Source organism: Notamacropus eugenii, chromosome 6 (assembly GCF_028372415.1).
Source record: "Notamacropus eugenii isolate mMacEug1 chromosome 6, mMacEug1.pri_v2, whole genome shotgun sequence".
In the NCBI taxonomy this organism is placed as follows: domain Eukaryota; kingdom Metazoa; phylum Chordata; class Mammalia; order Diprotodontia; family Macropodidae; genus Notamacropus; species Notamacropus eugenii.
Window position 1 is genome coordinate 68141723 of NC_092877.1, and position 15563 is coordinate 68157285.

The 15563-nt window shown below is 34.3% G+C and overlaps 1 protein-coding gene across 1 annotated transcript in view; it reads right to left on the reverse strand.

Annotated features, from left to right (window-relative positions):
* Positions 1-74: 74 nt before the first annotated feature.
* The window catches only part of FBXL5 (F-box and leucine rich repeat protein 5), a 50267-nt gene continuing 34778 nt past the window's right edge, over positions 75-15563 (reverse strand). The window contains exons 10-11 of the mRNA XM_072620300.1: positions 12812-12960; positions 75-906 (exon numbers count right to left, since the gene is read on the reverse strand). Coding sequence (XP_072476401.1) covers positions 830-906; positions 12812-12960 — 226 coding nt within the window. The 3' untranslated portion in view covers positions 75-829. The remainder of the gene's footprint in view (positions 907-12811; positions 12961-15563) is intronic.

Below are 15563 nucleotides of genomic sequence, written 5' to 3' on the forward strand. Positions count from 1 at the left end.
CGTTATTTTAATCCTACCACATAACAAGATAAATCTCTATCATCGCTTCCAACAATGAAAGTAAAACACAAAGATTTTAGTCAGTGAAATCTTCAAAGTAGATTTTATTTATACATTTGTTCACATGGTTTGTGAAATTGTTGAAAATCCCTTCCAAGATTCAACATTCCTGAAGATTTAGGGAAACTGGCGGGAACCTATGGGGTTTTGAAGGAACTTTATACATAGTGGATGTTTTCATAGAGCTCACACCAAGCTAATTCACCAAGTAGCCAATTAATTTGATAGTAACCTTTTAAAGAATCTTTATATTTGGCTATGTTTAATTGGCTCTAATAGATATAGTCAAATAAAAGAAAATACAATGGGAAAGAAATTGGTTTCCATAAATTTCCATTTTGGAAGGTTGGGAAAAACAATACTTCTAAAGATGCACAACTTAAAATGATCTGCAAAGCTTGTTATGCTATTTGTATAATTCAAGAAAAACAGTAGGTCCCCCATACTCTCTAACACAAAATAATCAAAAGCATACTGAAGTGTCAAAAAACAAAAACAAAAAACAACCATGACACTAAAAAGAAATTTGATAAGTCTGTTCCCACCCCCACCACAAAGTCTAACCCTGTTCTGAAACAAAATGAGATCTGCATGAAATACAACACTGAACAATTCATTGGTGAATTAAAATTTTTGAGGCTGTCAGGAAGGGGCCAAAAAAGGTCATACTCAAAAAGGGATGGTTAACACAAGAAGTGTACTGTAAGTAAAGTGCATGAAAGGAAGCCTGCTCAGCTAAATAAAGTAGACAAAGATCAGAAGTCATGGGTCATTCACCAGACCGGCAGCAGGCTCGAAAACCACACTGCAAATTCTGGCATCCACTGGCGGTTTCAGCATGAGGACCTGTGGAAACAGAAGAAATGTGAAAGGAAGAATTTTTTTTTTAAATCTAAGATAATTGGTATTTTAAAGGCAAACTGGTTGTATTTAAAAGTTACATATTGTTATAAAACTAAGAAATACAAAATTCATTTATACAATTGTTAAGAAAATTTTTTAAAGAGAGAGAACACATCAAAACAGCCTGACTTTAGCTATTACCAAAAATTTGGGTAGAAGAAAAAGAAGCTGTTAAAAAAATTTTTACATAAGTATGCCTGGTAGACAAGAAAATCAAAGAAACAACAAATATGTTAAAAATTCAACCACTTCCAAATAAGAAAACAATTCAAGAAAATGTGTTTGTTTGCTCCTCCAAAATACAGTATATTAAACAACTGCAATAAAAATTCCAGAAATGAAAACAAAATAAAGCTCACAGATATAAAAAAGCACTATCTTAGTTCAAAGTATTTAAAGTAGAATTTTTTAATAACTCTCTGGATAAATCTAGTTTTTAGCATTTAACTTACATCTAATAGTAGTAATGAAAAGATTAATAAAATGGAAGATGAAATGACACAAAGATCTTAAGAGATTTATGGCTCATTTACAAAGCAGCAACTACCAAAAAAAACAACCACTCACAACATGGTTATTAACACTTTATCTCAGTCTTTCTGGATGCACAGGCATTTAGTAAAGGAATCATGTAACATGAAGAGTCAAGGTCACGAAGAAATTACTGCCATCAAAAAAGGTTTCATTACAGATGTTTGCATTTTAAAGTAAATGGATCAATATGACAGTTTTCAAAAACAAGGATGTGGGAAAAAAGTACATTTTAACTATCAAAGCCTCATCAAATTGTATCTCATTCAAAACTGAAAAATTCAAAAGTAGGTGAGTCTTGTTTTTATCAATTAAGATTAAGTCATTGAAAATCTGGGTTTACTATTATCATGAAAATCCATGCCTAATTTCACAACAAAACTTCAGAAATATTCATACTAATATATTCTCACTTTTTAAAAATTCCAATATAAAAGATCTGTATAGCCCCAGAGTTGAACTGTAGTTCTATCATCTGGGGTACTAGTTTAGTTAGCTTTGCAGAGGTACATCATTAAGAGAATTAGGCAAAAGTAAATCTTTCAACATCAGCTACTCAGAAAAACTATCCACTCAAGAATGAAAGAAGGGTTAAAATCTGCTTCTATAAAGAGAATGCCGACATCTGTGGTATTAAACTCAAATAGAAATGGTGCCTGTAGGCAGCATACTGACTTTAAAAAACCACAAAACTAATAGTATCTATTACATTTTATTTGTTTTGGTAAATATTTTCCAATTACATATTTATCTGTTCTAGAGTTTCACAAGCCATGAGTGAGACACCTCTGATGTATACCACTGAAGTAACTGATCTTTGAAGTACTGAAGCAACATAAAAGATAACTAGAGCCTAGCTGATCATTACATAAGTTAACATTTGCCTTCAATTAAAATATTTCTGAGAATTTAATTCCATGTTCTCACGTTCACTGTAAATTACAGAAACTACATATAGAAAAGTAAATCAGTATAAATCCTCAATAGAATTAAAAGAATTACAAGTACATACACTTTAACATGTCAAAGTATATAAACAGTAAAAGAAATTAATAAACTACACATTTATGTAAGAGTGCTTTTTCAATGCCTTTTTTTTTTCAGATGGACAAGACTGAAAGCTTAAAAACAAAATCATTTGGAAAAATAATTCTGGTTTCTAAAAGCAGAGAAATTTTTTTTCTGAAAAAATATGCTGTTAGGACAAGCACCCTATCCTCCAAGTCCCTAAATTTTCTCAAATCTCATTACCTACTCCTTCACTAGATCTCTGTATACCATATGTACCCTGGATTACACCCTAATCCACAAATGTTCCCACCTTCATGATCAAAAATTACAATTCCTGTGCTAAGCATCTCATATTATTCCCTCACTCTCTATACTTTATATCTCCAAATCTTTTCTTTATCCTCATTGGAAATTCCAATTCCTCCAACTCATAGGTACTTTCTCAGGCTATTAACTCCTACTCTGACTTCCTTTCTCTCCAATCTTTACCGATAGCTAACAAGTCAACGTCATAATGTTCCCACACCTCTACCAACCCCCTAATACTAGATTACTCTTTTTCCACCTCCTTTACTTGTTCTCACCTGCTACCAAATGGGAAAAGGAGCTAAGAACACAAACTGAATGTGTCCCGTACAGTCCAGCTACTTAATGCAGTAAAGCAATCATTTTATTCTTCTACAACTGATTGCCTGTCCCACGCGGCACAGAAGCTGATCAAAATCTTCTCTTTCCTATTCTGACATTTCACATATCCCACTTTGATCCCTCACCATCTCATCTGAGGACTTAGCCTTTTAAACTTACTGAGAAAACTGAGATCTTCTAGTGTAGGTCATACCTCTTCTTGACTTCTCTTCCTTTCAAAACCCTTTAATATCCTCCCCTTCTGTCTCCTCCTTTTATTCCAATCTCTGCTAAGAGACAGTCCCTCCATTTGCAGAACAAAAATGAGTTTCCTCCATTAAAAAAAAAAACCTTCACCAAACACTAATATCCTCCCATGTCTTTATTTCTTCATTCTTTTCTCAAAGTTCTTTTTTAAAAAAAAATGCCTAATTCTCTTTCCTCCATTTTCTCTCCTCTCACTAATTTCTCAACCCTTATCTGGTTTCTAGACTCACTCAAGTGAAACTTCTCTCCAAAGTACCAGTGATCTCTTATTTGCCAAATCAGATAGTCTTTTCTCAGTCTCCCTCCTTGGTCTTTTTGCATCATTTAACAAGGCTGATCACCTTCTCCAAAATATTCTCTCTCCAGGTTTTTATGACATATCTAGTCTCTCGTTTCTCCTCTGGTCTTGTCTACTCCTCTGTTTTCTTTACTGCCTCATTTTCAATGACATCCTTAAGTGTGAGTTTACCCTAAGGCTCTAATCTGTGTCCTCATCTCTCTCTCTACATTCTCTCATGGCCTTATTGGTAGACTCATGGTAAAATGAGGATAGAGCACCAGACATAGACTTAGAAAACCTAGAAGCCTTTGACAACTTTGAATATAAATATTGTCTCCAATACCTGTGGACCTAGGTTAATCATTTATCCTCTTAGCCTCAGTTTTTTTCATCTATAAAAAGGGGAATAATCAATAGCAACCATTTCACAGGGCTGTTGTAAGGATCAAATGAGATTATGTCAAGCATTTTGCAAACCTTAAGGTGTCAAATACAAGTAAGTTATTATTATTATTAGTAGTAGTAGCAGCAGCAGCAGCAGTAGTAGTAGTAGTAACCCCATAAGCTCCCACGGGTTTAATTATTATCTCTATGCAGATGACTCCCAAGATCTATTTCTCTAACCTCAGTCTCTCTCCTAGGTTCCAGACCCGCATCAACATCTATTGAACGTTTTAAACTAAGAGATATCAAGAACTCCAGATGTCCAGAACAAAACATCATCTTTCCTAACAAATCTACCCATCTACCAAACTTCCTTGCCTCTATCAAGAGCATCACTATTCTTTCAGTCTCCCAGGTTCATAACCTTAACATTATTCTTGACTTCTCACCAAGCCACACATCTAATCAAGCTGCCAAATCTTGCCGTTTCTACCTTCAAGATACCTCTCAAATATGCCCACTCTTCATATCTCATGGTCACTACCTTAGTCATCGACTCATCACCTTTTTCCTAGATTAATGTGCTGGAAGGGACTTCAAAACTCTCCTAATTGGTCTCCTTGGCCTCAAGTTTCTCTCTAGTCCTTTCTGTTTTCCACACATTTGCAAAGGGATTTTTCTTAAACAAAGATCTCACTCTGAAATCTCCTTACTCAAATTCCAGCGTATCCAAATAAATGCCCTTGTTTGGCTTTTAAAAGCCTTTCACAACCTGGCCCTAATCTATGTTTCCAATTTCATTGTACATAAATCTCTTCCGATTCTCGACAATCCAGACAAACAAGTCTTCTCTTCCTGTTCCTTATCTATGGCACTTCTTTGCACTTGTCACCCCTCTCCCATATTTAGAAATACACTCCCCTCTGGCCTTCTTTCTGCCTCAAAGAATACCTCACTCCCTTCAAAAACCAACTGAAGTACCATATTCTATACTGAACCTTTCCTGATCCCTCTCAACTCTACTGCTTTCTCTCCCTACTTTGTATTTAAACATGGAATGAATCTAAGATCCTTAACAGGAAAGATTCAATTTTTGTCTTGGAATGCCAGCTGTATTCATCAGTTATTTGTGTGACATTGGGCAAGTCATTTAACCTCTTCTGGACCTCAGTTTCCACATTTGTAAAATGAGGGTATTAGAAGAGGACAGATGTCCTGTGAAGTCCCTTTCAGCTCTAAATCAATGATCCTCTGTCCTGCCCCTATACCTGGGTATGGCCCTGGATCTGTCTTACGTATTCTTCCATTAGTTTCTCTTGATAATCTCATCTGCTCCCATTAAGTTCAACAGTCATTTCTATTATAATAACTCAAATCTACAATCCAGCCCTTATCATTCTCTTAAACTCTACTCCAACACAATGACTACCTTAATATCTACACCTGGACATCCCAAAGGCACCTTAAATTCAACGTGTCCACAAAATTAACTCATCATCTATTCCCCCAAACTCAACTTTCTCTCCCAATTTCTATTGAGCATACCATCACCACTCTACCCTTCCAAATCGTCCAGGTTCATAGACTTTGTTGTCAACGTTCTAAATTACTCAGTTTGATCAGTTACCAATTGTGGTAATTCTGGTCCCACAACATCCGGGGGGGGGGGGGGGGGGGGAAGAGTCTTCTTTCCATTTATATCACAAACACAGTAACAGTTCAGGCCCTCATCACATCTCCCCCAAACCAGTGCAACAGTCTTCTAATTGATCTGCCTCCTCCAATAATTTCCAAAACATCCTCCATAAGTCTCCACAAAACTGATATTCCTAATGCACAGATAGGACCTGCTCAAGAGCTCCCCTGTTCAAGAAACTTCAGAGATTCCCTTTGGCATGTAGGATTAAAATATAAACTTCTAAGTTTAGAATTTAAAGTCCTTTACAACCTCACTCCAGTTGCTCTTTCTAGATTTAAGTGTCTAGACTCCCCTTATACACTCTATCCCCAGCCAAAAATGTCATCATATCTCCTCCCTCTCTGCCTATGCAGAGGCTGTTCCCCATGTCTAGAATGTTTTACCTCATCATTTCTGCCTTCAGAAATCCATGACACAATTCATGGCTCAGTTCATGTGTTTATGTCTGAATATGTCCAATATTCTTGAGAATTCATGTCAAATAAAACACTGAAATTGCAGTTAAGAGCTGCTTCAGAACTGAGCTGTCACCCATTTTTACATCACCTTGATAACACAGTCAATGCTCACTATTCTCTCTAAAAATGATTTAAGAGTTGTCTCTCTCAAAGCCTCCTGTGAACAGTGTATTTTGAGTTTCAAAGGATGTAACAGAAAAAAAAAAATCAAAGGATCAAGGGCCTAGAATTTGGGGGCCATCTAATCCAATCCTCTTACATTTAACAGATAAAGAAACTGAGGTCCAGAGACACTAAACAACACGCTCAAGGACACAAATAAGGAAGAGAGGTCAGAATCAAACCTAGGTCCTATAATACTAAATCTAGTGCTCTTTCCATTGCCTCACTAAATTTGAAACAAAGTCAGAAAGCAATTTTGGCAGATAAGTGGTAATCTCAGTCATCATCACCATCTCAAAAATTCAACTGTCATAAATGGCATAGTCATCTGGTTAAAAAGCTCTTGTAATCCATGGATGTGTAGGCAACTCATCATTTGATTTTCCTGAATTGTTCTGACAAAGAGGGACAAAAACAGGAAAGTGAATGGATAAAGCAATCACAAGAAACAAGCACTGCTTTCATCTAAGGTTGGGCTTATGTAGGGCAAAGATTAGTAGTTCTTAATATCCAGGAATCACAAGGATCTAGAGCACAGAGATATAATAAATAAGATATAATAAAAATGTTTTAGTAGGTAGAAATCAGCAAACTATCAATGTAGAACTTCCCAAAGAGAAAGCTAAGTGGATTATAGAAATGAATAAAACATAACTATTTAAGTAAAATAATTTTTAAAATGATATGACTAATACAAGATGTATATTCATTTTACTTTATAGCAAATAATAATTCAAAAAGTAAGGCTTTTTAGATTTTTGTGTCATGAGAAAATTCCTATCAAATAAGTCAATTACAATGTACTTGGCAAGCAAGACTCATTACAGTCATATTTTAAAATCAAACCATTTGAAGCAATTCTAAAAATTTAAAACTAAAATGTTTATATGACTATTAAATAAAATGGTTCTGTACAAGAAAGTGAAGTACAACTTATGAGAAAAATAAAATTTCATGTAAATATCATTTGAAGGAAAATAACTACATAGGCAAATCCGATTACCATCCGCCAACATTTGTTACTGGAATGCTCACGATTTTTGTCTAACTTCATTTACGTAATTTTGATGTATATCTGCACTTACCTTAACTTACCTTTACTCCTCTTCAACTTAAATTAAAAACATAAAACAGCAAATCATCTAAGGATATTTTACCTTCAGAACTATGAATTAATCTACTGTGATTTTATACACGGTTTTAAAAGCAAATAAGTACCTTTTTTAAAGTGCAGTAGTCAAAACAGTATTAAATTAAATTAATTCTAAAACAGAATTAAATTAAATTAGAACACAACAGTAGAACTCAATATAAAAGTGTGTTTGTAAGTAATAGAGCATTATGAAAGTCTGAGCCTTAAGATATGACTTTTTTCTCATTTTAAAATTGAATTTATGTTCAAATACTGTTAAGTGTCACATAGGGAAATAATGTGGAAACCCAAACTAGCTTTTAAATCAGTACATCACACAAGCACAGTACAATGAGAGGCATTCAAATCCAGTTTACTGTTTGATAAATCATTCCTCCTTCCCATCCTACCTCACCTCACACTCCCCTCAAAAGTCTAATATTAACAAGGCCTGATATTAGGGGGAAAGAGTAAAAGTGGGGTAAGGGGAAGGGGAAACATTATGTCATATCCTTAGTTATTTTAAGCAAAATAAAACCTACATTCTTTCCCTCAATAGTGACAATGCTGACAAAAGGAAAAGTTAGTAGCATACACTTAATTCGATCATTTTTGAATTTTTACTCAAATTACATCTCAAATCTTCAGCAAAATACTAATGTTTAAAATTACAAAGATTCCATCTACATAAATACATAAATCTAATTCTAAACCTGTAGAAGACATATTTACTAGCACACTTTTCCTTTAAAAAAAATAAAGTCACAAACAGGAAAACTAGTGAATCAAAACATTTATGCTAAAATCTTTACAGTGCCCACACCTTAGGAGCTCAATAAATATTAAATATTTTTAGAAGGTAAATAATTAGAGAATTGTACAAAATTAAGTACAATAAAATCTCACTTTAACATTTCCTAGGTAATAAACTGCCTGTCCAAATGCCATAAGGAAAAGATTCTATCACAACAGTGCTTTGAGGGAAATTGGCCAGAATGACAAGGTACAAGTTTACACTACAAGGGTAAATATTATAAAGCACATTTCCGTGAAAACTTTGAAGGGTTGCCATGCTTTTCAAATCATGTTTGTCAGGGTGTGAAAAGCAGAGTATAACACTGAGATAACAACACTTGTGGCATTATTTTTTTCTGGGAATTCAAAGTACCATGTCTTAAAGTATCAATAGTATGTTCAAGAAAACAGTTTCATATACAAGAATTTACAACTAAAACTGAGAGAAACATTGCAATAGCAAGCAAATTCAAATCTATTTAATTCTATATTAGATGGCCACAGAAAGAAAGCATAGCATAGATGGATTAGATAACAGGTATTGGAGTTAGGATGATCCAAGCTTCCAGTCCTGCTTCTGACACATTCTATAGCTGTGTAACCATGGGGAAGTAATCTAACTTGTCAGACATCAGAGATACATTGCTAATATGCAATAGTAGGAATATTCTGCATATATAAATATGACAGGTACGGACCCCTAAAAATAGCATTTAAATTGTTTCAAGAGGTTTGTCAAACCAAAGTCTAATATGAGATAAGCTAAACTCATAAAAATGAATTACTACCACCAAGGTACTACATGACAATTTAATTTTTATAGTATTGTTAGCTATTTCAATATATCAACTTAAAACATGTCAAATTTACATCTCTGGACTTCAGTTTCCCAACCTGTAATATAAGGAGGTTTCAACTGGGTGATCTTTAAGATCTTTTCCAGTTCTTTCTATAATTCTGAAATGCTAGAACTTTTCTTCAACTACAAATATGTCTTCCATAGAAATGTCTAGAAAAGGTAAAAGCACTTGAAAAGGGGACTCCAAAAAATTCTGACTAAAAAAAAATTTTTTTAAACTCTTCTATGGTCAAGATATCTATGTCTTTATAACAAATTACAAATTTCAACCTACATAATTATCAATTAAACTTCTCCATTATGTCAAATGTAATAAGTATTCCTCACTAACTGTCCAAAACTGGAGTATAAAATTCTTCTCATTTTCTTCCAAATAAATTTCAAAATAGGCTTCTGATCACTCCAAGGGAAAAGATAATTATTAAGGTCTGAAACAGATGACTTCTGAAGTCTCTCTGAATTTGGGGTTTCTAGTGTGTTTATATATAAGTCACTCCTCAATATTCACAGCTTTCACTCTCATGTTTTTGGTTATTTGTGGGCTAGCCATCAAATGATAATTTTTGGAGATTTGTGGCAAACTTGTGAAAATTGCAGAAGACATGAATATGTAACGAAAATGAAAACATTTAGAAAGTCATAAATGCATAGATGCTGTATGTTGGTCATCTATTTTATTTATCATTTACTACAATAAGTATACATAAATTTCTTATAAACAGGTAAAATTTGGGGCAGCTAGGTGGTACAATGGAATGGATAAGAGTACCAGCACTAGTGTCAGAAGGACCTGAGTTCAAATCTGGTCTCCAACACTTACTAGCTGTGGGACCTAGAGCAGGTCACTCAACTGCAACTGTCTCCAAAAAATAAACAGCTAAATTTTCTTTCAATGTGATAAAGAATTACAGGCTACACAGTCTCTTTGGTACGTCTCCTTCTCTATCTACCACCCAGAATCAAGCAATACGTTTTCTCCAGCAGTGCTTCTTGTATTTTGCATGCTTTTCACAGAAAGAAATCTGGGAAGCAGTTGCTACAGACACACTGCCAGTTTTGAAGACTCCACATAGCATGTGAGATATTAACCTCTTATGAAGAATTTTTATGGATGTAGTGTACTGTTTATGATCAAAATTATTAAAAATAAAGGCTTGGGGTGGGACCTAAAGTTATTTGTGATTTTTTACATTTGTGAAGGTCCTGCACCCATGAATGTCGAGGGATGACTATCCATAAACATATACAAATATATGTACCTATATATATCATAGTTAAGGTCAGTAAACTGGCTACAAAGGATGACCAATTAATCATCAATATGGATCTTCCTTTTTTCAAGGCAACAGCAACCTCTGCTGCGTGTTTACAACTTGGGCTCAGGCACTCTTATTTTCTTGTCTGAACAACTGTGATAGGTTACTATATTAACTGGTCTTTCTGCCTTCATTCATTACCTTCTTTTTATCCATACTCTAATACCGCTGTCCAGTAATTTTCCTCATGTCCTACTATAATATCACTTTTCTACTTGAAAATATTCTTTGGCTCCCCAAGGGTCACTAATTAAACTATTAACCCCTAACTGGCATTCTAAGCTCACCTCCCCCTAAAATGTGGCTCCAACCTGTTATATCTCCTTTTGTATCTCAATATCTTACACACGCAAGGTATATATGTAAATGCAATATACAGGAACAATTTATTATTTTATTAATGCCACACACAACAACCCTTAATAAAGATAGTAGTCATCATCATTTAAACAACTGTAAATAGATCTCTCCTTCACAGGCCTAACTGCCTAATTTGCTGAACCTCAATTATAAGATATATATTTAGCTTAAAATAGTTAAAGTTCTTATTCTTTATAGTCTGGGCTGTGGGGTTTTTTTTTTTTTTGGCAGAGAAGAAATGAAAACATCTCTATTTTTCTTCAAGAATCATATGGAATTTACAAGTACAGTAATGGTAGTACACTATAACAAGCAACAGACATTTTGATTTGATGACTATACATAGTTATTCTAATATCAAAAATATTTTCACTATAGTTTGGAGATATTTACAATTAAAAAACTTAACAGATTCCAACCAAAAAATTTCCACCTCACCCATTGAGAATCTAAGGTGACCACTTACCTTTCAAGCTTGCCCTAATATTAGATATAGCAAGAGCAGTACTCTTTTGTACTTACTTTTGACGCAAAAAGAAAAGAGTAACTCCCCCCATCCCACTTGAGCTCGTGACCCCAACCCCAACATGACTGAAGTGGTCTCAGAAACCACTTTTATCTGCTAACTTGTCTATCCCTCCACTTAAGCAAGAATTCTGTTTTCCCAAACTGAGCTGGTCATTTTTGCCCTAAGGAAAAACACCAAAGCACCTCCATCTATCCTGGAGGTCAATCAGATTTCAAAGTTAAGTTATTTTTAAACAGAAATCACTACCTGTTTTTAATGGGATGTGAGGGGGATCCAATGGAAAGAGGGGAATTTGGGGCTGATCTATAAGTAGCAAACTTATACCACAGCAAATTGGCATGCCTTATTTGTTTTTACTTGAATCTTAGCTGTACTTAGTACTTTTAAAGTAATCACCTTAATCTATAGCTTGACCTTTACAGTAATTTTAAAGTCACCAGGACGAACCTATATATTTTTCTCAATACCAGACTGAAACAACCAAAGCTGCCCTACAGATCCTCCAAATCTTAAAAAACCCAAAACCCTCTCGTAGAGGGAATGAAGTATCAGGAACCCTTTAAGGATTCTGATTAATTCCAAAGTAATCCCAGGGAATTCAAGCATCCTAAACTAGAATTCCAGCACCACCACTATTCCCTCCAACAATCAAAGTACACTGTTCAAAGAGCAAGACTGAATCCTATGATGTAAGTCTCCCAAGACAGATCTATTCTGCTGCTCTTTAAATGTGATGCACGCTCAAATTGTGAGCAAATTTTCTGCCCTGTGCACCTCTCATTTCCAAGGGTTTTTAAAAGTTCTTAAAAGAGATGTCCACTGATCAAAGGAAAAGATAATGTTAATATGAATCCTGACTGTACTTTGCAGAATGGTGGAAGAACCTTTGCCTCTTTTGGTTTGTTTTTTCATCTGTAATACACATGATTGTATTAGGTGATCTTTAAGGCTCCTTTTTACTCTAAATTCTGTCACACTAGGCTGGTTTGTCAAATATGTATTCTAGTTTATTTATAACTCCACTCAGAGACAAAGTCATGGCTGCCAGTGTAATTACTATAAGAGGACTACAGGAATAACTAGGAAAGAGAAATTTAGTCCAATGCCCCAAGTCATGCTCCATGTTTCTAAACCCTTATAGTCCGTCCTAAGTTACAAACATTTCTAAATATCCACCACTTTGAATACTTAAATTTCCATATATCTCAATAACATTTGATATGGCTTATAATTTAAGTATGCTTTTTTCACAAGTAAAACTTACCTTAAAAGAAGCTCCTAAATGTAAATTTAAGTATTAAATTTACCAAAAGGCAAAGAAATTAATTTGAAATCAGTGAAGTTAGCTTGGTGAAGACAGCCAAGCAACTGAGCATAAGTATTAGTATTTTTAAAGCACAACTTTTTACTATCTCACTTAAAAAAAAAGAAACGTTACCGTTAATGTTATCACAGTAGTAAAAGTGTTCATCATTTAGAGAAGGACATGCTGAGACCAAATCCTGCAGGCCAGCACCGGTTACAGTAAGACAACCAGATAGATTAAGGTGCTCCAAATGAGGCAGTCCTCCTCCCAGAGTCAAAACCCTGTTAAAAGAGAAATAATCAAATCAGATTAAGCTATCTCAAAGAGAAGATTAAGCAAGAATCCTGACAGTGCACTTGAACACAGTTTAAATTTATTTTTCCATATAATGTCCCTGGAAAACAGAAATAAAAGAATATGACAACATTTATAAAACAGAGAGACCAGCACAGTGACTAGGCAGAGAACTGGCCTTGAAGTCAAAAAGGCCTGCTTTCAAGAACTATCTCTGACACATAAACTGTGAGACCCTTGACAAGTAACAACTACTTAATTTCCCAGTGTCCCAGGTTACTTCAAGAAAAGAGTTCTTAACCTTTCATGAGTCATGGACTCTGGTTCTCTGGTGAATAATGTTTTTAAATGCACAAAATTAAAAAGGAAACTATACTAAAATAAAGATGTAATTTTCTCCCAAGTTATACTCTAACACTAAGTTTCAGAGCAGGTGTTGATTTACATTCATAGAGGAATTTGCTTGCTAGGAGCTCACTAGTGTTGAAATTACAGCTTTAGTCTATCTATCTGTCTATATCTATACACACACACACTATATATATATATATATATATATATATATATATATATATATATACACACACATACACACATACACACATATATAAAAATAAACATTTTAAAATAGATTTTAGGCAACATTATATTCAAGTTAACTGTTTAATCTCTCCAGATCTTGGGAACAAGGAAACCCCTAACCTATCTTAGTAAAATATATTCCAGGAACTCAAAAGAAAAAAAAATGTTGCTTTCACATTCTGTGATTTATAGTATCTTCTGCTGTCAAAATTAAAGTAAAAACTAGAATTTTTATTTTAAAAATCTATTGAAAGCTAAAATGATTGTAAAACTAAAAACATAAAAGCAGCATAAAAATAACGAGCTATGATTGAGGAAGCCACACAAAGTTACAAAAGTATAATGCAAAAATTCAAATAAAGATGGAAAAAAGTGAGTATCGTATCTATAAACATGTCAAATATAAAATCTAAGATTTACTCACATACAAAATTCTGATAAGGAAATATGTTTTAATTCAATGTAATTTCCCACCTGGCAGAAGTGCTGGTCACAACAGTGGCAGTTCTGAATCTCTCAAGGCTTGGCAAGAGTAGTTTAAGAGTTCCTATTGCCCTACAATGGGCAATAGGTAAATAACAATCAAGATTGACATGCCACAGTACAGAAACTATTTCCATGCAAAAAGGAGGCACTTCAAATTTTAACAAGAACTGCAAAAATCTTTGTTCCACACAGCCAAGGTAGTCTGCTTGCAGACTACAATCCTCTTATGCCCCATTTCTTGACATGGAGGTGGAGCTGAGTTCTCTACAGTTACATATACAACAATATCAGAATATTAGTTCTGGTAGGTCCAACCAAGAATTAAAGGCTTCAAGAATATCAATGGAGTGACTGACAAACTGAGTGCCTGTCTGTCATCCAATCACACTAGAGAGATAGAGAACCAGGCCTAGAGTCAGAAAAACCTGGATCCAAATGTGGCCTCAGACACTTATTAGCTGTCTTATTCTGGACAATTCACTTAATCCTGTTTACCTCAGTTTCCTCATCTGTAAATGGCAAGTCACTCTAGTATCTTTGCCAAGAAAACCCCAAATGGGGTCATGAAGAGTCAGACACAACTGAAAAGACTAAACAAATTCAGAGAAGCTCATCACCACAATGAACTGTCTGGGTCAAATTAATTCAGAAAGATCACCAAGCAAGCATGGAAAAAACGTTTTGCTTACTGATAATCACAGAACCTTGAAGTAGTTAAATATTTAAAATAAGTCATTTGCTATTTATCAGAAAAAAATGAAATTTGCAGAGATTACTTACATAACTGTAAAAGGATTGTAGTTTTTATTCCTGATATAGAAGTAATGTTACCTGAAAATATTTAGGAAAGGAGTGGGACGCTAGATTTCGATGTAAGAACCTGGGGCTTAAGTCCCAGTTTAATAAACTATATTATATCAGGTGAATGAATCTGTTTCCGTATCTTACTTTTTCATATTTTTTCAAGTCTTCAGAAATATTATACTGCACAAATAAATTTCTTTTACAGATAAAAGGTTAAAGCAAACTTTAAAATCAAAATTCCATCTCAAAAGCACTCAGACAAAATTAGATGGCACTATTCATGTGGCCAAATGTCTGTCCCTATGTCTCACATAGTTTAAAGGGTTATTATTAAAACTACATTTGCCAATCTATTAACAAAGGAAAAAGTGAAAAGAATATAGAAATAGAGTACAGGATCATGTATTCTGAGGTAGAAGAAACCTTACAAACCATCAAATTCCTTCACTTTACAGATACAGAAATGGAGACCCTGAGAGATTAAGTGATTTGCCAAAGAACACAATTACTAACAGGTAATTAATAAATAAATAACTAGCAGGACTAACTCCCAGTGTCCTCCATCTGGAATACCAGTCTTCATTTCTCAGTGCCACATCCCAACTCAGTAACAACTTCATTAGGCATTTATTATATACAAGGCACACAAAAATTTTTTTCAAAACCAGTCATTGGCCTCAAGAACTTAACATTCTCAGGAGGGGATATATTATGTACA